The 24,634-nt window shown below is 39.5% G+C and overlaps 1 protein-coding gene and 1 long non-coding RNA gene across 3 annotated transcripts; one reads left to right on the top strand and one right to left on the bottom strand.

Annotated features, from left to right (window-relative positions):
* Positions 1 to 132: 132 nt before the first annotated feature.
* Positions 133 to 834, bottom strand: LOC114764509 (uncharacterized). The gene is made up of 3 exons (XR_003742517.1): positions 743 to 834; positions 546 to 597; positions 133 to 290 (listed from the first exon to the last, which is right to left on the bottom strand). It is a non-coding gene; the product is annotated as an uncharacterized LOC114764509 (long non-coding RNA).
* Positions 835 to 887: 53 nt separating this feature from the next.
* On the top strand, positions 888 to 23,825 carry LOC114764504 (cilia- and flagella-associated protein 43-like). Of its 2 annotated transcripts, XM_028954197.1 has the most exons (38): positions 888 to 938; positions 1,022 to 1,275; positions 2,132 to 2,228; positions 2,338 to 2,505; positions 3,170 to 3,320; positions 4,428 to 4,590; positions 4,915 to 5,003; positions 5,119 to 5,250; positions 5,698 to 5,814; positions 5,989 to 6,069; positions 6,630 to 6,778; positions 6,885 to 6,988; positions 7,090 to 7,254; positions 7,920 to 8,083; positions 8,298 to 8,462; positions 8,874 to 9,004; positions 9,172 to 9,328; positions 9,770 to 9,871; positions 10,518 to 10,595; positions 10,684 to 10,809; positions 12,539 to 12,643; positions 13,348 to 13,464; positions 16,416 to 16,607; positions 17,036 to 17,242; positions 17,359 to 17,445; positions 17,695 to 17,775; positions 17,894 to 18,019; positions 18,400 to 18,519; positions 18,609 to 18,716; positions 18,892 to 18,978; positions 19,084 to 19,172; positions 19,408 to 19,615; positions 20,954 to 21,066; positions 21,139 to 21,298; positions 21,455 to 21,619; positions 22,474 to 22,554; positions 23,183 to 23,336; positions 23,648 to 23,825. In XM_028954197.1, exons 1-38 carry the CDS (start codon positions 910 to 912, stop codon positions 23,815 to 23,817), a joined length of 4,992 nt encoding a protein of 1,663 aa, XP_028810030.1. In that variant the 5' UTR covers positions 888 to 909; the 3' UTR covers positions 23,818 to 23,825. The 2 variants fall into 2 exon arrangements, 1 of the variants encoding a protein (XP_028810030.1); XR_003742516.1 differs by lacking the exons at positions 21,455 to 21,619; positions 22,474 to 22,554; positions 23,183 to 23,336; positions 23,648 to 23,825 and having other exon boundaries at positions 20,946 to 21,066; positions 21,139 to 21,153.
* The last annotated feature ends 809 nt before the right edge of the window (positions 23,826 to 24,634 follow it).

Genomic DNA, 24,634 nt, shown 5'->3' with positions numbered 1-24,634 from the left:
TCGTGTTGCCGTTTTTCTAGAAAAAAATGAACCCACTGGTTTGTCAGTCTCACATGATGGAAAAAAAAAAAAAAAAAAAAAGCATTTTTACATCCAAACACCCAGCAGCTGCAATGCTTCACATTGCAATGCTTCACGAACTTGCTTCACAAAAAGTTATCAAAACAAGAAGTTATCTTACTTAATACCCTTGGAATGGAGCACAAGTCTTGCTCTTTGAGCGAAGGGACAGAACCTCATGCTGTAGAGCCTGATAGTGTCTTTGGGCACAGGGCCAGGAGCACAGCTTCCTGTGGAAAAGTAGAAAAAACACATCCAACTACTTGCACAAAAAAAAAGATAAAACATAAACCGATATAATAAGATCAGTTTGAGGGTGCGGAGGCATGCTCTCATGGCTGAGAACTGTACATGTCAGCGTGACTAAGGATTTTTTTTCTTTATCCAAGATGTGATCCATCACAGTCATGACACTGCATGTTTGCGTTGCATGTCAGCCATTGTGTGCATGCATGCATGCATGCATGAGCCACACCCAGACTCACCTTTACCGAGGGACTTTTGAGATGCCATGTTGACTCTGGACGGCTTTTTACACTGTATGGGATTATTAATAAACGTCAGCATAACTTTATACACACCACAGCAACCATTCAGAAGCACGAAATCCAAAATGATATAAATACCGGGCCGCGTCTGTGCTGTAAGTTTGATCTGAAGTTAAGTTTGATGTCATACTTACCACAGGCACGAACGTTCGCTGCTGTCTGACCGATCGGCCGCGGCTGCTCGGGTTTTGTACAACGCTGACTTCCGTGGGCGGGTTGACGTCGGCACTCAAACTATGACGTGGGCGTGTTCTACCGCTTCCAGTTGTCGTGGAAACGGGGCGCGCGGCGTGGCGGGGAAATGGACGAAGTGGGGACGTTGCACGTCAGGTAAGGTAAACCGGGGATGAAATAAACGTGCAGCTGATAAGAAAAGTTGTTAAAGTAAAGTAACGGCGTGTTTCGTTCGGAAGCTGGGCGCAGGGGTTCGCCTGCAACAGCTTGGCGTTCGTGGACGTGGACACCGTATGTTACACCAGCGGATGCTGCGTGGTTTTCCTGAACACGGAGAGCAAAAGCAGGAGGTTCCTCCCGAGCCCGGGCCGCGGGGTCGGGGCGCTGGCGGCCGAGGCCCGCAGCGGCTTCCTGGCGTTTAGCGAGCAGCAGCTCCGGCCGTCCATATACGTCTACCGGTACCCCGAACTCGCCCTGCAGAGCCAGCTCGTGGGTGAGTCTCTTACTGGCGGTTAATACCTTCCATTAGATTTTTTTCATATTTTTATAAGTTGAGCATTCAAAAGAAGTGTATGGACGTTGTTATAATGCAGCTATAAGTTCTAAGCATATGCTATCAAATGCTAATACTGGGCTTTAATCTGTAAAAATATGTTGTTGTTGTTTTTTTTTAAAGTGTGCAGTATTGTGTGCAATATTAAAAGTTAAAAAAATAGTGTTGGGACTCCACTGGACATCTCCAGTCCGCTAGTGAGTAAACACTCACCTATGAACCAGGTGACCACAAAGTCACAGGTTCAAACCCCACTTACTACCACCAACAACAACGTTTATTTATTATAAGATAAGATAAGAAAATTATCCCGAGGGAAATTATTTTGTCTCAAAACATGCTCAAAGCAACAAGAGACAATAAGACCAGAACAGTAGTGCAGAAAAAGTCATAAATAACCGTGACAGGTATTGTAGTGACCAAAATTAATTAAGTGATTTGAAAAAGCAACATAGCGCTGTGCCATAGAGAGAGAGGTAGCAGCATGTTGTGCTGGATGAAAAACCAACATTCAGTAGCATGCAGGAGGGTATAACTGCACAGTCCCATCCAAATATGGACCAAAACCGCATACAGTGGGCTTTGACAGACCCTACGGTTGACCCTAACCCCCCACACTTTGACACTTTATGCACACAAGGAAAAAGGCTTGTGAAAGAGTGAGAAGCCCTGTGAAAAAGCTAGTCAGAGAGGGACGGCCTTCCTGGGGGGAGTGAACGTTCAATAACTGTCAGTGCAGGGTGGAAAAAGGCAATGGATGTAATGTTGTGTAATGTTGCTTGTGGCTCCTGAACAGGCACAGCTCACCTGGAGTACACAGCAGTGGCGTTAAGCAGTGCCGGCCCTTACGTGGCCTCTTGCTCTTCATTTCCAGACCCCACCATAACACTGTGGTACGTAGACGTGCTAGTTTAATTCAATCTACAAATGACAGTAGGCCACCGGAGTAACAACAAAAAAAATATTTCAGCAACTGAAATATTAATCTTAAAACTTTTGCAGGAACAGGGAGACTGGAGTCCTTCTATGTAGTCATCCACTAGCAGGACAAAATGTCACCACTTTAGTGTTTAATCCTATGAATTGGCACCAGATATGTGCTATGAGCTCAAGCTCTGTGGTGCTGTGGACCGTGGAGAGAAGCAACCATCTTCACATGATGAAGGCCAGGTACATGAGGTTCACAACCACTAGATGGCGATTTACCTATAACAAACAAGTTTAATTTACTCTAAAGGTCCCCTATTCTGAAAATTTCCCCAGGACGCGTCTTTTTGTATGTTTTGTCTGTAATGTTAAATGTTAATGAGGAGGAGAGAGTAATGAGTGAGCGGGCATTTGCGAAAATGACGACATCAACACCATTCACCGACCACAATGTTTGTCAGTATTTAAAATAAATAACTAAATAAATAAGATGAACATACTGGTTCTTCAGAGTCTCATGTTTTTAGCAACTTTTTGGGGGGAGGAGTAGGAAATTCTCTGGGTGAGAAACGGGAGGTAACCTTTCCCCGTATGATGACATAAGGGGACAAATTCCAGATCCGACCATCTGAGCTGTCGCTCTCTGAACAATGAAGCAGAAAGTACTCTTTACACCTATCGCCATTTCTAGCCACTGCAGGACCGTTGACAGGCCAGGGGAACTTGTATTAATGTTAATCACAAAGTCATATTTTCATGTCAGGGGACCTTTAATGTCATAATTATACTCTTAATGCAAATAATTGAACTTGAAATATATTGTGCACATCTGGAAAGGAATTATTATGCCTCTGTGTTATGAGTGTGTTTTAATGTTTGTTATAATAATGTTTGTTATAATAAACAGTGTAATAGACCTTCCTGCCATAGATGGCAGTCTGATTGAGATGGGGATTGGTTCATCTCATCAGTCCAATGGAGAGCTCACTTACCTTGGACCCCAGATTCCTACTTCTGCTGTTGCTGGACTCAAGGGAGAGTGGGCTGAAAAGTTTGTGGTAAGTTTCAGATCAATTTTGAAACACAATTAGTTTGTTTTTTTGTAATAATTGGTAATAATTATAAATTTGTATAATTTTTAAATAATATTAAAAATATACAATTTTATATAATATCCTTTGTACATATTCTTCAAAACTGAATAGGTTATCTTGGGGAAATTATCTATTTATTTATGTGTTAAATAGTGATAAATGTCTCAAAGTCAATACATTTGCATCAGTAGTACACTAGACATGCTACACAATGAGGTATTTAGGGGCACAACCTCATGAATGTTATTCTGACTTTACTGTTATAATAACCTCATCATACACACATATTTTGATGTAAGTATTGACCCTGCTCTATGATTTCAGATCAAATCCCTTTTGTCACATCACATGACACCAATACACAGGTACAGTGCATATGAGTGAAGCTTCTTGTATGTGCATTGTAGAAGCGAAAAAAATATCTAGCATACAGTTAGTTACATTACATTTACATTTAAGGCATTTGGCAGACGCCCTTATCCAGAGCGACTACAGCGTGCTTTCATTACCATGAAATATATATATGCAGGTTACCATGTTACCTTTAAAATAGTATACTGTGCAAATTGAGCTTATGAGTTCAGTCAGTGTGGTGCAGAGTTCAACAGTGTGATGGTCTGGTGGAAGAAACTGCTGGATGGGACCGGATGCTGCAGTCTGTCTTATGGTAGCTGTTTGAACAACAGTTTGAGCAGTTCGATTTTACGTGGCCAGTTGCTGATGTTCCAACTGCTTTTATTTTGTTATAATACCACTAAGAGTTCACTGAGGAATATGTAGTAGAGAGGATATTTCCTGAGTTGACTTATATAACAGAGGGCATCATATAGCGGATCCTGCGAGTGACTCATTCTTCATAAACGTGAGTAGAATCAGTCTGCAAGCCTCGGTGCTGTGGCCATTGAAGGGATTGGAACACTGTACCTGTACTCACACTTGTATATTCCTGCTTCAGTTTGTTTAAGAATTTACTTCTTCAGTGCAGTTCTAATTGAGTATGTTTTATTAGCAATCCACATCAGGATGCTTTAAATTGTTAAGATTCCTTTCATCTTCCTCTGTATTGTACAGCCCAAAGGTAAACTGAAGCCCAGGGTTAAGCCCAGCAGTGTATGCTGGTCAGCAGCATCTCAACTGTATGTGGGATGCAGAGAGGGTCACCTGCTGCTGGTCAATCTCAACACTGCACTCACGTCTATCCTCTTCAGTCCACACACCCATGCTGTTCCTGCAGGTACACTGAACCACAAAATACATTACACTTCTGGATCCATGGTATTGGTAATCACTGAAAATCAATATATTGTTAACCACACCTAAATGAACCTAATTAATGACACAGGAAATGAAAAGAGTGAATTAGGTGGAGCATATGATCTCAACGGAAAGACTCATTTCACATCACTTGAATTAAGTAGAGTATAATGAGCACTCTGCAAATATAAGGTCATAAGGTCATAGACATTGTTGTAAAACTGTATCTGAATTTTGCAAAAATGAGTGAGAATGATGAGAAAGAATTGATTTAAAAGGAAAACAATTCCATTTAATTTCATAGGTCTCACATGCAATAATGATCCACCAATTCAAGCTGGATGCTTCAATAGTTTAGCTCTACACAAAGATGGCCTCTTCACCGCTGGGACCGTAAGAACCTCTACATTTCTAATTTGCATTTAAGACATTGAAACTATTAATAACACCGGTTTAGCAGTTTTATGGTTATGGTTTAACATTCCAACTGCTTTTTGGTTTGTGACAGGATGGAATGTTACGTAGGTGGTATATTAAGGGGAATCATGTTGACCTCATGAAGACATGGAAGCTGGAGGAAATCGTTACCATTATAAGCTGTTCTCCTGAATGTGAGATTCTGCTGCTGGTGAGCAACACGGTAAGCAAGACAACATAAGCACATGTTCTGGGAATAATTACTTAACCCTTGTGTGGTGAATGTCTTTTTGCAAGTCTATTGTGGTGTAGGGCCAGTGTGCAGTGTGAATGTGTTATGTTAATTGTTCTTCAGTGAAAATTTCCTGTAGTGCCCGGCTTGAGTCCGGGCACAAGTGGACAACGTTGTGAAGTTTATAAAAGAACAACACATTTACAGCATTGATCCAAAAGCCCTTATCCAAAGCAACTTAGTAGTTATAGGGACCGTCCACCTGGAGACACTCAGGTTTGTCTTGCTCAGGGACACAATATAATAATTAGCATATTTCTTATTTTGGTATACATTGAAATGGTTGCCACATACCCAAACACGACACAAGAGTTAAGCCAAACTAGGTAAACTGATAAATTTGTCGGTATGTTGCGTTTGCTTCTCTATATTATGCAGGGTTGTATCTACCAGCACAAGACATCACTTTCAGAGATGATGGTGAAGGTTCTGGAGGTCCTGAATGGAGAGGTTGTGGCGGCAGTGCCAATGGTCACTGACAACGCAAACTGTGTGGTAATTGCTGGAAGGGATTACTGATTTTAGTGATGGATTCCAGACCTATAAAATCTAAGAACATTTTTTTGCATGAAATAATGAAAACAATGGATAATCCTCAACGTCAGTGGCTCCTATGTTACAACTCCAGTCTTTTTATTTGCCTGCTTTTATGTGCTCTATCATGTGCAGTCTGTGAGTTCAGATGGGGAGTTGCAGGTCTGGTCCATGGATGCAGGTATCTGCAGGGGCTCCATCTCAGTACATGACCAGGTTAGTCTCCTACAACATGCTTGGAGCTACAATACACTTAGTTGTGCTTATTCTGACTATACACCTCTATACACCTCTATACACCTGACTATACACCTCTATGAATAAATAAGGGTTCATTAAATAATTTACAATTTATTAACCATTTACAATGCAGTAAATGAACACATATATTTACTGTAGGATGATAAATGAAATGTATGGTATTGGAATTAGTTTGTTTATAGGAGGATTGAGATTTAAGTACGGAAGTGTGCAATCCATTTAAATTAACAGCATTTAGCAGATGTTCTTATCCATGTTCCTCAGGGCTATGTGACTTGCTCAGGGACACAATGGTAGTAAGTCGGGATTTGAAACTGTGACTTAGTGGTCTTCTGATTCATAGGAGAGTGTGGCCACTACCACCCCCTATACAATACTTGAGACTTAAGAATTTTGAGAATTCCATGTATTCCCATGATTGTATATTAGATCATATTCATGCAGATGCCTATACTTGGATCTTGACAGTTCTTCAAATATTATTCAGGCCGATTACTCAGCTTTTGTGTCTCTAGGTTACCACCATGGTGAGCTGTCCTGTGGCTGAATATGTTGCCGTGGGTACCAGGTCTGGACATGTCCTGTTTGTGGATCTGACCAAAAAGCAGCAGCCACGTTTGGTGCATAGAGTGAAACTTTTCCATGTTCAAGTGGAGAACCTGCTGTAAGTCTGCAGAAAGCAAACATACCTCATTACCTGTTTTCATTTTGCAATATTATCTTGTTCATCTCTGTTGCTATCCTGTTCTCTATTTTAATTGATTTGACAGTTTTGACCAGGGAGGAAATATCTTGATTGTCAGTTCCTTAGACCCACACATATTTTTGCTGGATGTCAGACCTTCAAAAGATTTTGCTGTTATTGGCTATACAGGTACAATGATTGCATTAGTTATGTGTAGTTCGATAGAAGGTGTTGGGACTGGTTGGGAATCAGTGTTTGAGATGAAGAGGTTGTTATTGATGCTGTTTCAGATGCTGAGGGGGCCATTCTGACCCTCACCACTCAGTACATCAGGGAGACCCAAAATGTGGAGCTGATGGTTGTGTACGATGAAGCAAGGGATGATGGGAGAGAAGCAGGGCTAAAGGAGGGAAGACTGATCATGCTGCTAACACTACCAGTGGATAGTCTCACAGGTAAGTGAAAAATGAAAATGATTATGAAACACAGCAAAGAACACAACGAAATGTGTCCTCTGCAGTTAACCATCGCTCTTGTTGAGCAGTGGGCAGCCATGAAAGGCTTCGAACCGGCAACCTTCCAACTACGTGTTTGTTTCCTTAGCCACTAGGCCACCACTACCCACTGTGCCAGCACTAACAATGCAGGAGTAGAGAGAGAATATAACAGATTAAATAGAGCATAAATTATAAATAGTTGTTATACTGTGTATTCAGCCAAATAATATGATCAATGTGACAAATGTATGATCAATGTGACAAATGATCAATGTGACATTCCTGTGTCCAGTGTTTCTTACTAATTAGTCAAATGGCTCTTAACTTGTTGCCAGTATAGAGCACCTGTAGTGAATAGGGACAGTTCTAAAAAAAATTATTTGAAAGAGTAAATGCTTTCAAATGCAAGCCAATGCGCCTTACTTTCATCAAGATCAGTTGTTTTAATGGACTAATGATGAATGTGTTGTTGGTGTGGGTTGGAATGAAAATTGTCTGACAGGGGTTCCTCTGTGGACAATTTTGGGGCAACATTACTATGTTTCTTTTAAGGAATTCACTTAGTGAAAAAATAGTGATTATTAAAAAAAGAGCAAGTAATGATCAATGCTGTGTGTGTACAGGCTTGAGTGGTTGTGCAGACCCACGTGGTCTCCTGAATTCTGAGATCCTGCAGGGATGTAAATATGAGGTCCCCCAGCCTGTCTCCTCCTGTGCTATCAATGGTAACCAGTTATACTGCTACTGCCAGCTGAGGAGAGCCATCCAGCGGTTCCAACTTCCAGAGGTATGTCTACCAGTTAACACATTGGTTGAGTTTAACTCCATTATTTTTTACCCCATTACATTTACACCATTAATAAACAACAATATAGTTTTGTATAGCTATATTTTATTTATTATACATTATTGTGGTTGCATTGATGTATGATTTGTTCTGTACTGATGTTCTGTATATTCTTACCATTCCAAACTAATTTTTTATACCTGTGACCATTTAGAAGAGTGACAGGCTGTCTGACCAGACTCTGGTGGCGCTTGTCCCAGATCTGGAACTGCAGGGGCATCCTCTGGGCCCTGTTACCCTGCTGCTATCCCCCCACCAGAAATGGCTGGCCTCTGTGGGGCATGATGGCCTCCTTCAGGTCCGGGATCTCACTAACCTGGTATGTAGATGCATGCAGCTTGTACTTTAAATTAGGTGTCTATTGTCATGTTCTTTTTTGCAGGCGTATGTGTATATCGTAAAATGGAAATGTGAAAAATTATTCATACATAAAAATCCTCAAAGTGTTGTTTCAACTATTTAATTGTAAGAAACACAAATAAAATAATTTTTATCATGACTAAAGCAAAAATGTATTGTATGGTATATCGCAAAATATTTAAAGGAAAATAAAATGAGGAATCAGAAAACAAATTGAATGTAAAAAAGTGGGTCTCTTGAATATGAACATCTTTTAGTACATTAGTACATCATTTTGTAATAACATATAAATACATCTAACAAAACATTATATAAACAATCACCATTAATACATCTTTATCCCAGTGACATGGTTGTGCATCCTTGGCAGGATCGATTTATGCAGATGCAGTGTCACTCTTGCTGGCTAGGTGGAGGGCAGAGTCTTGCCTTTAGCTCTGACGTCCAAACAGTCCTTACCACTGGTCACAGAGGAAGAAGCCTTGTCTGCACCAGACTCAGGTTCACATGCTCACTCACATAGCAGCAGTACAGCTCACCCAGACAGTCTACTGTACAGTTTTGTGTCATGCATTGCTAGAAGCACAAGAATAAAGTACAAGTCTCATTATGTTCAGTGTCAACCTTGAAAGAAGCTATTGTAAATTTGGGTTATTTTTGTTCCACAGGCTGTCAGATGTAGAAAAAGACAGTCGTGACACACAGTATGAGCAATCGCTGAAGATCCTGGCAAAACCCTCAGAGAACAACATCTTGAGAAAGATGGCTGAATGGGATCCAGAGACACACTCTCCTTCTGGATCTGCTCTGTCTCACACAGAAGAGGTTGGAGGCTTGAGTTGTGACTACAAAAGACATTTAGGGATCCTGTCTTTTTATTTAATAAAAGCTAATTTACAACACAATACAGTTTGGCAAATATCAGGTTTATGATTAATATCTATGTATGACTAGTTCCTATAGCAAGACAAGATGATCACTTCATTTTAGGCCTGAATCTTGTGCTTTGAACACAGCATGTCAAAAGACCAATTTACATGATTGATGACTATGATTTTTGTTTCAATTAATAAAAAGAATGTGAGCATCCACAAATTAGCACAACAGTCCTGTTACACACACATACCCTCCTTGGCTCCTCCCATGATCTTTCAGCCTCTTGCCCAGTTTCTGTACCAATTTTCAGTATTGTGCAGTAGGTGGAGTTATGCCTACAATTTAAAAATCTCAACATAGATAAATATTCTTAATGCATTTTATTTTTAGGCTATAGAGAGCAGGCCGTGCACCAGTGTGGCTGACAAAGATAACAGCCTTCCCTGTTCTATTCTCTTTACTTCCACCTGGTTGGACAACAGGCTCAGTGTGGTAAGCAGCAGTACACACGCTACACCTTCTTCACACTGTGTAGTTGTGTAGTAGCTAAGATCTGATAACAACATTAAGACAACATCAGGACAATTTCCCACAAAAAAACTCTAGGAGAGAGACAAAGACGAAAGGAAGAAACATTGGGAAGGAGTTATTACTGTCATCTATTTACTAGATCAAATTAAGTAGAATAACTAACTGTGTGATAGAGGAGTGTTAAAAGAAGTTTTCCCCAGCAGCTTCATTGAGGAAGGCAAATGGCTGAAAACAGTAGGTTATACTGAACTGCTTTGCCTACCTGCATATAATGTTTTTGGTATCAGCAAGGAGTGGTTCACATAGACCTAGTTAAAACATTTTCCTTTTAAATACTCTATGAATCTTTTGAAAGAAATAACGACATACTGTAAAACCTGTTTAACTGGATATCCTGGTGTGGATCGTCTGTGCACAAAAGACTCTTTCATTTTATGTTGAGTCGGGGAAAGTTTGTTGTCTTGTTATGCATTTTATGAAGTATTCAGGAATGTCTAACACACCAATAACCTGAAAACGAGCCACAAAATCCAATACAAATAAAGCTCAGGTCAATTTTAATAGTCATGCACTTCACCTGCAGGATGTTCACTTTCTCTCTGTGTAGGTGATGAAGCAGGAAAGTTTGCAGTTCTCTGAAGATAGGAAAGATATAAGAAGAGGAATCAAGGAACTCAGAAACACTGTAAGATATTTATATTTTAGACCAGCCAAAGTAACAATAAAGGAATTTCACATGGAAATATGCATCAGTGACTTTTCTGTGTGCTTAGATCCAGGAGATGATGGATGAGAATGAAACCTTGCCAGAGATAGAGAGGATGGAGCTACAAGAGTTTAATCTGAATGTGGATGAACAGAGGAGATTGCAGCAGGAGGGTGATGAGGAAGTTGTTAAGGTAACCAAAGAAACAAATACATCACATGGTGTGACCATCCTATGAAGCAAATAATTATGACACTAGTAAGTAAGCAAAGAGAAGTGACTCTTTATAATAAATATGTACAATTCTTCAAAACAGCCTCTTATTAGGTGTGTATAAAGTTTTCACTGATAGTGTATATATAGTGCATTTGGAAAATATTCACAGCGCATCACTTTTTACACATTTAATGTTATAACATCATTCCAAAATGGATTAACAGCATTTTCCCTCAGAATTCTACACACAGGACCCAATAATGACAACATGAATAAAGTTTACTTGAGGTTTTGGCAAATTTCTTAAAAATAAAAAGCATATTTATGTACATATTTATGTCCTTGAGATGTTTCTGCAGCTTAATTGGAGTCCACTTGAGGAAAAGAAACAGTTGATTGGACATTGTTTGGAAAGACACACACCTGTCTAGCACAAACCAAGCATGAAATCAAAGTGATTGTAGACCTCCAAGATTTTGAAGGTCCCAATGAGCACAATTGCCTCCATCATCCGTTAGTGTAAGAAGTTCAAAACCACCAGGACTCTAGCTAGAGCTGGCCGAGCAGGGAATAAGGACCTAGTCATGGAGGTGTCCAAAAGCCCAATGGTCAGAGGAGAACATTCTAGAAGGACATTCTGAAGGCCTGTATGGTGGCCAGATGGAAGCGACTCCTTAGTAAAAAGGCACATGGCAGCATGCCTTTACCAAAAGTCACCTGAAGAACTTCTGAAGGATCAGAAGAAAATTCTGATGAGAAGATTGAAACGTTTGGTGTGAATGCCAGGTGTCATGTTTGGAGGACACAGGCACTGCTCATCACCAAGCCAATACCATCCCTACAGTGAAGATCAGAGATCTTAAAATGGCTGTGCATCGACGCTTCCCATCCAACCCGATGGAGCTTGAGAGGCGCTGCAAAGAGGAATGGGTGAAACTGGCCAAGCATAGGTGTGCCAAGCCTGTGGCATCATATTCAAAAAGACTTGAGGCTGTAACTGCTGAGGTGCAGAGGTGCATCAACAAAGTAATTAGCAAAGGCTGTGAATACTTATGTGCATGTACTTTCCTAAGTTTTTTATTTTAATGAATTTCCCAAACCTCAAATAACTTTTTTTCATGTCATCATTATGGGGTGTTATGTATAGAATTCTGAGCAAAATTAATCCATTTAAGAATTACAACAGAATGTAAAAACAGAAACGTATAAACACGGCAAACATGCTGTCATCAAGATATCCAGGCCACACAAGTGGCTTCATCAATATCTCGTGGCTGGGTGTAGGACCACTGACTTATTTCATTTCAGTGTTTATGGGCAAGGGCACGTAATGATTGAGATTACCCAGTGGGATATTACAGTCGACAATTACAGCACCTAGCAGTATGTTGATATCTTTATTCACTCGTCTTTTTCAACATACTAGACTTCAGTCTAGCAAGGTGTTGTAAGAACATTCATCCATGTATTTACCTGCATTTATTCCTAGACATATTGGAAATACAAGGCCAGGTTTCAGCCTAAAAAATCAGTAGCTGTAGGATCAGTATGGTTACAGGATACCTGCTTATGATTGACTGAAAACATAAATGATTACAGTATGTAGTATATATACAATATATATATACAAGGGCATACACTTGCTTAGCATACTCTGCCACTTAGTTATGTGGAGTCATTAATCAGCTACATTTCTTTATGTCAAGATACAAAATGAGATTGAGCTGGAAAATCTTGCTAAATGTTACCTGAAGGACGTCCTGAGAAAAGAGTGCTGGGACTCATTGAAGGTCAAAGGACGAAGCATCAAGGTAGAGACAATACAACAAACCACATGTAAATGTACATTTTCCAGGCATGCATCTCATTATTGTTATTAACATTTATGGTTTAGTATAAATTCTTGGAAGTATGACACAAATGCTGGTTTTGCTGCTTCCAATTTTATTTAGGTAATTTGCATATAGTCCAGAATGTTATGAAGAGTGATCAGATAGCAAAGTCACCATTTTCCATGAAAATGAATTTAAATCCCAAAAGGACCTGCTGAGGATCATTTCAGTGATCCTCTCATTAACACAAGTGAGAGGAGCACAAGGCTGTGCCTTAATCCAATTTGGAGAATTTGGATTAAGATATGAGTGGACAAACAAAAACCCACAAATTCTGACAAACTCCAAGCACTGATTATGAATGGAATGGGTTGCCATCAGTCAGGATTTGACCCACAAGTTGATTGACAGCAGCTCAGTGTGAATTGCAGATGTCTTGAAAAAAAGGGCCAGCACTGCAAATATTGACTTGATGTAATTGTCAATAAAAGCCTTTGAAACGTATAAAATATTTGTAATTATACTTCAATACACATCAGCAACAACTGACAAAAAGATCTAAAAACACTGAAGCAGCAAACGTTTTGAAAACCAGAATTTGTGTCATTCTCAAATCTTTTGGCCACGACTGTGCATGTGATTCATTCATGGCATCCTCTTACCATGTGTGTGTTTTCCAACAGGCTTTCCACACTCACTGTGAAATTAAGAACTATCCCATGACAGAGCGCACACAGGAGGAGTTGGAGAAGCTGCACAGAGTTGAAGAAATTAGAAAGTCTGAACTCATCAACACCAATGTGAGTTATAGTCACAATACACACAATAGTCACACAAAGGAGAAAACGTCACTTGTCTCCAAGGGCTTATTTTTCAGAAAGTTAACTCACTTATTACCCACCAAACACTAAAATAAATGAAAGAGAGTCTTTAAATATAAAACATTTTTTTAGTAAATTTAACACAATAAGTATATTGTTCTTTTGTAATGGTGGATGAAGTACACAAACTAGGTACTTGAGTAAAAGTGGACTTACCCAGGTAAAATTTTACTCCAATAAAAGTAAAAGTACAAAAGTATTTGCCTGTCAAAATGTACTTAAGTATGAAAAGTAAAATTACAATGATTTATTGTGGCTCCAATGTCTAATTTTAAGTTACTGGTTAATTCAATTCATTTTAAGGAAATGTTTGTGATAATGTTTTATTGGAATAGCCATTAATTACTCTGCCACTGATAACTATTAAAATTATCATATATGTACATATATGAGCAAACCATAATCGGAAGGTTGCCAGTTTAAATCCCGAGCCGCTAACCTGTCATGGCAGTCCACTGCTCACTAAGGGTGATGTGTTAAATGCAGTGGACACATTTTGTTGTGTGCACCGTGTGCTGCTTGCTTCACAATGATAATCACTTCACTTTTAATAGACAGTATTTCTGGTCTACGTATTTGAAAAGACTGTAAATACAATCACCTAAATCTATTTCGACTTGTACGTGCAAAATATGTTCCCTCGCTGAAACTCCAGAATCTGTACGTTTTGAAGAAAAGAGTCCATGATATGGACAGTTTTTTGAAAACTGATTGATAATGTGATTGCATGATTACACATATTTTTCTCGCAGTTGTCTCATGTGCCCTTACAGCCTATCAATGCACAATGTAATGCAGGTGTCAAACTCAACATCATTTAATGTAGATCTATTATTATGGCCTGGTGATATGAAGTGCTGAATGTAAATGTTTTACAACTACATTACACATAATAGTCTTTTATAATATGTGTTATTGAAGCAGATTTCCCTGATCAATGTCTGAATGGAAATTGCATGTGAACAATTATTTTTCTCAAAATACGCTAATTATTAGATGCTGGTACAATACTTCTGGCAACACTGAAAACATTCTATATTATAAAATAATAACGACTAACACAGCATAGAAGGGAAATTGATCAAATAGCTTTAGCCTGCTACTGCCATTATAGTAGCGGCGTTTCACAAAACTGTTTTGGCTAACTAGCCATCAGAAATTTCCATTAGAATCAAATCGTACCTCTACCAGTTCCTTAGTTTTAGATGGTGAATTCTTGTAAGACAAAATTGTATTGACTTTTAGGATCGATTCTGATATTAAGGAACTAAATTGGAATTAAGGACTGAATATTATGTTGACTGAACAGGATTTTTCAAAACAATCTCAATTAATTTAATATTTAGCTTTGAAGAGTAACAATTAATTGAGAGACAGAAATATTGTCAGTTGGCCATATTGAAGTAAATACAAAAGATTACTTTTTCCAGTGTACATATTTAAGAATATATTGTCACAAGCCGTCGCCACGATGTCTTGTCCATCTCCAGGGGTCCAGCAATTCACTTTTTATTGAACTCGAGCCAGTAGAGGGCGCCAACAAGCAATACCTACTTCTCAGGCTTACAGACAACAGGGAGGCAGCCTTTCTTCTCCTCTGACCCCGTATGTCTACTCCCCAGTGTGCCGCTTCTCCCCTTGCACACGCTACATGAAATCCCCAGAACTCACATGTCCCGAACCCCAACAGAACACATTTACACATAACATGGCTAACTATTTACAGTACCTGTGCACGAATTTTAATGAAATAAGAACGTTCCCTTTTGATACTACTAATAATGTGTGAGAAGAAACACCATTTTCATTGGTTTAATATTTATTACCCAAAAATGTAGACAATAATAGGGATATCCCCAAATAACAAAAACAGTAGCGAGTGTTTCCATCCATTTGCTGCAATGACAGCTTGACAGCGACATCTCACGCTCCTCACCAGCCTCATGATGTTGTTCTGAGGCGATGCGTTCCTCTCTTCCACAAGTGATACACACAGTCCCTGCCAGGTCATGTGGGGGTGGGGTACGATCATTAGTCTCTGCTTCAACTTGTCCCAGACGTGCTCTATGAGGTTCAGGTCAGGGGACATTGATGGCGTACCATATGAGCGGTGACATTTCTGCCACGATGTGGCAGAGCATTACCATCCATGAACAGAAAGTTGGCCAAAGCCAAAGCGGTGGAGTCGGTTGCAAATGTTTGTTTGGAAACCCTGGTACCCCTCACCGCATCTCGTTAATGGGCCTGCAGCATAACGATGTCTGTGCATAGCTCCTTAGGTTCTCATTATCAGTTTCAATGATATGAGAACATTGTGGAACCAGCCCAGATCTACTCGGGAGAAACAGAAAATTGGAATCCTGCTGTCACAACACAAGGAGGAGGACCCAGGCACCAAGGAATTACGGGACATAAATGAATCTACTTTGGGGAAGTGGAAACGGGGAAAAGAAAGGATCACTCACATGGGGGACACTCCACGCACAACCACACCACTTGAAAATACAAAACAAACACCCTCAAAACCAATTTCTAAAAACATGTGACCCTGACTCACCCTTAAAGGAGGGAACCTCCTTTCTTTAGCCACGGGATTGGAAAGCAGTCATGGGTGAGTATTGAACCAAACACGTGTCAAAGACAATAAAGGACTGACTTGGAGAAGATCAGCAAAGAGGAGAGGGACAAAATCCCCTGAGATATGTGCACTTAAGGATGGTTTGTAAAAGGATAAAATGTTTCAATCATAATTAGAATTAATTTATCAATATTTTGAACTGCATTGTTTTTTCCGATTATTTTTTCTTAGTGGGCAAACTTAATAAATCAGCAGGGGTTAAAATATTTTTCCCCCGACTGTATTTGTTTAGCTGCAGATCCTGGAGCATCAGAACCGGGTGTTGGTAGAGAAAAGTGAAAAGGATGATGAGGAAGGTTCTGAGGCAGAAGGTACAGCACTGAAGGGAAGCATCAGTTCTCTGTACAGTAGCAATGAGTTCCTCTACAGCCAGTTCAGTGTGTACCTTCGAGAACAGAAAATCAACCAGATCACTCTGCTGCAGGTAACACACTCACACTCACCTACCTGATATGGCCCTGATACATGATGCCCAACACCTTACAGCGGGTGGCCTACACAGAATTTACAACAGCTAGCTCTGATCTGACTTTTGATTTGCTGAGAGGATTTCTGGGATTGTCAATATACACTGAATGTAAAGAATGTAATGAACAGTCACAATGTCATGTGACGAACTGCAGCCTGAATGATGTTGCAGCCAAACCCGCTTTCCATATAGAAGCTGGAGGTAAATTTTGAAATATGAACCGATTGATTGTAGATTGATTGCAATAATTCACTGATGATCACAATTTTTTTTATTGCCAGTGCGGCTTTTATTCTGGTGAGGCAATGGAACAATTCAACCTTCAAACTGAAACAGAATTATGATACCTTGTACTTTAACAATGTGTTTTTTGTTTCTTAAAGGATGTCATCTACAAAGTCAAAACTGCGTTCAACCAAGAGTTTGATGCTGTATACAAACAGAAACAACAGGAGATAAATTGGGTTCGAGAAAAAAACAAGCGTATTTCTAAGATAATGGATGAACTGGGCATAAGGGAGAACCTCTGGGAGACCACAATGTCAGACGATGAGAGACCAGAGAGATCCCTGACTGTAGAGGACTCAGAGGTATAGTGCCTATAGACTATAGCACTATAACATCATCACACAATCTTTGAATAAATAAGTAAATATAATATCTTCAAAACAGCAGTCTAATGAGATTGTCTGTGCGTGTTTGTCAGATAAAAGTAGAGCTGTATCTGACCTCTGAGCAGAGAGAGAGGAAGGAGGAGGAGAAGAAAGCAGAGAAGCAGCAGCTAACGTCAAAGGTTTGAATATACGTTCCTGTACCTTTCATGTACATGCACTCACACACTGATATTGTTGAATTCGCCCTGTACATTATCATCTTTAATGTCCCTTCGTTTTTCTACAAAATAGTTTTCCTGATTCCTCACTTTAAAATCTGTTCAGATCATTGCTTTCACATTTTGACATTGTATTATGAAATCTTCTGCGATAATAACATGTTAAAGTTTAAACGGTGGAGCTGTGTGTGTTCTGGTTTTATCCTGAAGGGCGACAAATCAAGAGAACATGCACTTGGTTACATGATGGGTGGAGTTCTACAGCTCAGAAAAGAAGGCATCTTAAAAATGGTACCAAAAAAATGTGTCTAAAATGGGAAACAGATGTATTTTCTTAATTCGTTTCCTTAATTAGAATCTGCAAATTTAAGACAATGCAATTGGTGGAACATCTGCTTGAACATTCCAGGAAGTCCCTCAGCCAGAATTCATATCCAAGCCTGAGCTTCAGTGGACAGAGGAAGAGAAAAGGATGTTTAAAGATTATGACAAGAAAGTGAAGGAGCTAAACGAAGAAAAAGAAAAATTCAGGAAGGTCAGATGGAGTGGGCTGTATCTTGTTACATCTGGTTTGTTAGATATAGACTGTTCATTTTCAATATTCGGGACTAGAAATAATCACATATACAATGGGCTAAAATCATTGGTAAGGTTATACCTTGTTATAATGTTACTGACTTTATATTTTAAAAAAGAAGCCAAATATGAATTCATGAGACACTGTGAAGTTTTAAAAAAGAAAAAAAAGATCATGTTGGAGGTTGCTATTTTGCATTGATCCTGATGTTTTCAATCATATTGAGATTTTAGTCAGATTAATTTGGTCAGAATATATATAGATATTTTATTCTGTTGAAACTATGTGATAAGTAGAGCTACACTTCATCACTTATAAGATATATGTTGTCTTTTTAGATTTTGGAAAGTGAGATGAAGAAGCACCATGAATCAATTAAGGAAACAACAGTAGCATTTGATGAAACTTTGAATAAGCTGTTTGAAAAGAAGATTAAATCAGATATTGCTATATCTCAGGTAAACTGGTGCTTTTCAGTGCGTGACTAAAGCTTTTGAAAATGCGTCACCTGTATTAGATAATTGTTCATTCTTGAAAATCTCCTTAGGAAGATCTGAAGATTGCTAATCTAGCACACTCCATTCTCACTGAAGAGGAAATTCTCAACAGGGAGAATGATCTCAACTACAAGCTTCAGCAGACAAAAACACTAAAGGTAAGATTTAGTCCAGAATCCAAGACGCTTGCTTTGATGTTTACATTACGTATTCCTGTGGGTGAGCTAGACATCTAGTTAGAACATCACAAGAATAAACATGTGTGACACGGTAGTCCCTCTGACCTAGAGGTAGATAAGTTCCTTTCTGTGAGTCACTGTGTTCTCTGCGCAGAAGAACATTAAGGCAGACCTTGGAAATCACACAGAGGAAGTGGAGGCCTTCAGAGAGACTTATGACAATGCTGTCGCAGAAGACAAGGTCCAAACTCCCTAATAATGATGACTAATATAGCCGAAAATTATATTTTAAAATTACTGCAAATATTGTTTTGTCACACTTTTGTGGTGCCATTTGATTATGAAGCTACTAGACAAAGGATTTCGAAAAGAGTTCTTTGATGTTCCTGGACACTTAGTTGATCAACTCTACAAGCTTTACAAGCGCAGACCAAGGTACTGTACATAAAGGGAATAACTTAATGAACATGTGACAGCATACAAATGCATGAATGGCCAAATAGGCCAGGATTGTTCATACTTGATGCATAATTCTAGAAGTTTGCATGTTGTCAAGTACAGGAAGTCTATAACTGTATGAATAAATTACTGAAGAACTAAAACTAACAAATGATCATTAACTCATTCAGCTAACGTTAAGGCCAGTAAAATATCTATCAATATTCTGCAGAGTCCAGCGAATGAGGACACAGACAGACAGCACCATTCCATTGAAAGACCACCTCCCATCAAACCAGGCACCCAATGAGGGCCCCACTCTCATGATGAAGGCCATGGAAGAACTAGACTCCCCAGAGAACATGCCTGAAGGACTGGACCTTGCCATATGGGAGCGTTTCTGCTTGGTCAGAAGAGCAAAGCTGGAGAAAGAGCAACAAGTATGTTGTGGCATCTTGACTCCTTATTAGAATTTCCAATTCCACCTTAAATACTGCAGGCTGCAATACAATTTATTTTACGTGAAAATGTCAATAATCATCATGAATCTATGTGCACATGAGCAAAGATCCCAGGTCAAAAAATGTTTTGGGCCAGTTGATAATTTTACACATGCTAGTCATCCTTTAACAAGTGCTTTTCAGTAGCCCAGAGCTTTTAAACTATAGATTTTTTCATGTAAATTAATGCCATTTCAGTGAAAACTGTGTTGGGCCAGACAGGTAACACTTGTTGCGTGGGCACATAGATCATCACTATATACAGATTTATTTCTGAAACAGATTTCCTGACTGTAAGCCTACAGGCACAATACAGATGCTGCAGCCTGCTGAGCAATATTTAAGGTGGAATTGACAATTCAAATAAAGAACTAACTTCAGCATCATGTTTTATTTTGTAAGAGGGTTATTAGATGCCGTTCCAGTCAGAGAATCTCCTTTCACACCTCTGGAAACCCGGATGGCTTCAATACTGGGGGAAACAGGTGCATGTAGAGCAGTGTCTGAGAAAAAGGGGGACACAAACGTGGCTGGAAAAATTGCTATAATGATACTCACACTCGTGCGTGTGCTGTTGTGGAACATGCGATTAGCTCCAAAAGCATACATCTTGGTAATCTAAATTGGTTTATGAACCAGGAATCATCATCAGACAAAAAAATCTTCATTGTCCCTGAAAACCAAATCCTGCCATTGGCATAATCTACTAACAATGCCAGCACATCCATTATGTTACATTACGCACGAGTGTGATTGCGGCATTTATGTGTTCTCAGCAATCAGATGGAGTGTTTCGCACCATGTCAAAATGTTTGTGATAATCACGGCCACCACTTATCCATTTACAATTCAACAGCTGCGGTGCATAGATTAAAGATTTTATTCAAAATATTTTACTTATATATTCACTACGGTGTATTACTCACTAGCCTAAGGATATGGCTCTCATGCCACTTTTGGTCAGCCTCTTCACCGTAGCCACAATTTCCCATTTTCCCATTTTTCTAAAATGTTTGCACTCATGGGTCAGAATTTGCGTAAATATTCCACACATTCTGCTGGCAAGTTTGTTTCTATATATTGCACCGTATTCGTAGGAAGAGGCGTACGCATTCCCCATTTAGTGTGTACGCAATGGTTATAAATGAGACCCCTGAGGTTGTGTTGACATGAGTCATTTCTTCACATCAGTGGCATTAATTCCACTCCCTAGTAAACTGCCATGAATCAAGAGGTGTCAAACACAATTCAAATTTCAAACATCTCTGAGTTTCACAGGTGAAAATAAAGGCCCTGACCCTGGCAGAGATGCAGGCTTTCCTGCAGAGGATGACTGCTGAAGATGAGAACTTGAGTTTGGAGATTGAAAAACTCACACAAGATATTAGCAGGTCAGATCGCTAGACTGCATTCACTCCAAAGCAAATATTTATTATATTAATGCATGTTGTGTGCTTCCACAGCCTTTGTGACGATAAGATAAGATTTCAACAGGACCTCATGGTTCAGATCCTGCTGAAGCAGGGCCAGGTGGAGGTGGAGTCTGGTGACTTCATCAATGACTATTCTAACTCACTATTGCTACACCGTAGTGTGGTGGAGGACCTCAACACAAAAATTAGGGTATGTGGTCCAGACCCAAGGCCGTTGGTTAATTTAATTCATTTTAAAATATTAACATTTTGTTACTAAGCAAAATCAACAAATACATTGACCACACATAAGCTAGTCAATGATGTAAATAACTTTGTGTATTAAAATGGTGTATCTCCTTTTCAGACTTTGGGTAAACAGAAGATATCCATAATGGCAGAGATCAAGGACTTCCGCAAGGGGATAATCCAGCAGGAATGGGAACACCGCAAAATGGGAATGCTGATGGAGGACCTCTATAACAAAGCTAGAGACATTCAGACATTGCACGTGTCTCAGAACCTGCTGGAGGTACAGAGTTTCAGTCGGACAGGTTGAAAAAACAGCCAAAATGCTTTTCTCCATTGGATACTATCACTGCGTAAATTGCTAAGTCTGTCTTCAGTGTAATTTACATTTACAGCATTTAGCAGACGCCCTAATCCAGAGCGATTTACAATCAGTAGTGACAGGGACAGTCCCCCCTGGAGCAACTTAGGGTTAAGTGTCTTGCTCAGGGACACAATGGTAGTAAGCAGGATTTTAACCTGGGTCTTCTGGTTCATAGGCGAGTGTGTTACACATTAGGCTACTACCACCCTGTAATGCCACGTGGCTGAAGGAGTGAGGAGGCACAAATGCTTGACATTGTGAGAAATGAAAAGCTTTTCTAACTGAAACAAAAATGGCACGCTGGCCAAAAAATCCAAGACACACAAATGCAAATCTGAATTTTTTTAAAACCCCCCCTACTGCCAATACCTCCAGTATGGTGCTGCTATTAACGATTATTATAATAATCAATTTATCGATTATTGTTTTTTTTTTGTTTTTTATCAGAGATTCAGATTTAAAAAATAAATGAATAAAAACATTTTATTCTGACACATCTGTTGTTAGAAACACTGTTCAAAGCTGCACTTTTTTCATAAAAACCTTGCTGACTCTTTTAGTAATAGATTTTTATCGATTTAATTGATGTGTTTCAGCCCTAATCCAGTACAATCTGATCAGCATATTACAGTGTAATGTAAATACACCCCTTCTCCACACTACATTTACCAATTTCTATGATCAAATGTATTCATATTTTTATTATTGTTAAATTATACTATCTTACTCATAGTGCCTTTTTCCTCAACTGATTTGCCTTTTTCTCTTCCAAGCACCTGAGGGAAAAAGATCATGACCACAAGATATCAAAACAGGATTCTCTTTCTGAGAAAATCATTTCACTGCAGGAAAAGGTAATTCTGTCCCATCACAAGTCATCACAGCACAAAGAACTTGCCAGCTCCTGCTGCTGTATGTTTCAAAAATGCATTGATAAAGGGGGTGGCATGGAGGGTTGTTTATGAATAAATGATGCCAGGAACATCAGATCTCTTCCATAAATGATGAAAGGTATCATTCCTAATGATTGGGCTGTTCAAATGTGGTGTCAGAATGTATTTTACCATACAAAATTGATAAAATATAAATTATCTCTAAAGCATTCATCTAAGAGTAAAAAAGCTAAAAGAACTGTATGAGGAAGGTCCATTAAAATCCAAGAAAGCAGAGTCAATGAATATTTGTGTTGACTGTAAAACCGCTCTTCTCCAGTGATTATCTTGATTAAGAATGATATGAGACCACAAAGAACCTCAGTAAAGAACTGCAGATCTAGGTGTGGCCATCATTAGCCCAAAGGCAGAATGTTTTTCTGATATATTCTAGATCTTGTCATCATAACACGCAAGCTTGTAGAGACATTCTGAGACTTACAAAAGGAGTACTGGGATGAATTTAGACTTTATTGGTTGTCGTAGTTGAGTGCAGTTGAGTCCGATATACAATCATCAACAAACTAAAAGTGTGTACTCATACTCTTAGAACCATGCAAAGAGAGTGCAGAGTTGTCAGAAGCTCATAAAGCAGCTTGAGATGCAGGCGTCAATGAAAGCGAAAGAGGTGGAAGACCTGGACCATCGGCTTTCTGTACTCAAGATGGCCGTGTCAGAGAGGAGAGCCATCTGTGAGGGAACAGGTAATGTATCAACTAAAAAGTCGCTGTAGTAAATTAGCAGGGAAGAAAATATGACATAATCTAGATTTAGAAGTGATCAAATTTTTGATAGAAATAATTTGAAATGATCTTACTGAATATGAGGCATGTAATTGTCAACCTCCTACTCATACTGAGACATCTTTAGTCTGACCCAGTACCCAGGCTTGGTTACCTGTAGGATGGTAGGCTGGGACGCTCTGCAGCCTAATGTTCTTATGAAAGATTGTTTTTTTTATATTTTATATTGACTAGTATTCTATAATTGACTGCTGTATGCTCCACCCACCAAGACACTGAGGCCATGCAGGTGGCAGAGGCAGAAGCACGACACCAGAAGATACTCGAGAGGAAGAGGCTGATTCAGCTGGCCAGGACTCAGGGAGAAGAGGTGGAGGCACTCCGGGCAGAGCTGAATAGGTGGAGGATGAGGAGCTTCCCGTGCTTCCACCAGCTCAAATAAAACTAAGCATGACCAATACTGCTTTAAAGACTACTGTTTTATTTCTTTTTTAAGGTTCCAATTCACATATCCCTATACTTGTTCTTTCAGACCAGGACAGTTGACAGTTACAAAAAATACTGGGGGAAAAAAAGGTTGTTTGCCCCTGAACGTCGCCTTGTGGATTTTACCCCTGGGTCTGTTTCAATTCCCCAGGTCCCAATCTTGCTCACATCCCCCAACCAAGCCTCCAGCGCGTCGCTTTGAATGGATTACCAAGGGTAACTAGAACCTGTGCGCTCTGTTGTCGTAAACTGTTATAACCGATTGGCTCTCTGTGTGTTCAAGGTTGCTTTAGATGTTCCTGGTAGTATAGTTACTTTCCACTGTGTTCCTGTTAAACTACTGTGATTTCCCAAATCTAATTGATTCAGGACTATAAATATGTAGGATCTCTTGCACACCAGTAGCAATTACGCAAAACAGCACGTTTCTGCCATGATTCACGTTGAAGTGTGAGGAGCAGTAGTTCTACCAGCACATTTACTTTCAGTTGGAACGTTGTACTGAAAGAAGAAGAGCATTCCATTGTGCTAGTATCGATCTGATTCTGATACTTGGTATCGATAACTTGAATCTTCATGGTGCTGAGCTTTCGGGTTTGTGACATTCGCTCTTCTTTGGCCATTGCACAGTGGTGGCCTAGCGGTTAAGGAAGCACCCCCATAATCAGAATGTTGCCAGTTCCAATCCTGATCCGCCAAGGTGCCACTGAGCAAAGCACCGTCCCCACGGTGTGTGCACCGTGCTGTGCTGCTGTGTATCACAATGACAATCA

Source organism: Denticeps clupeoides, chromosome 15 (genome assembly GCF_900700375.1).
Source record: "Denticeps clupeoides chromosome 15, fDenClu1.1, whole genome shotgun sequence".
Taxonomy (NCBI): domain Eukaryota; kingdom Metazoa; phylum Chordata; class Actinopteri; order Clupeiformes; family Denticipitidae; genus Denticeps; species Denticeps clupeoides.
This window is presented reverse-complemented; position numbering and strand designations above follow the sequence as displayed.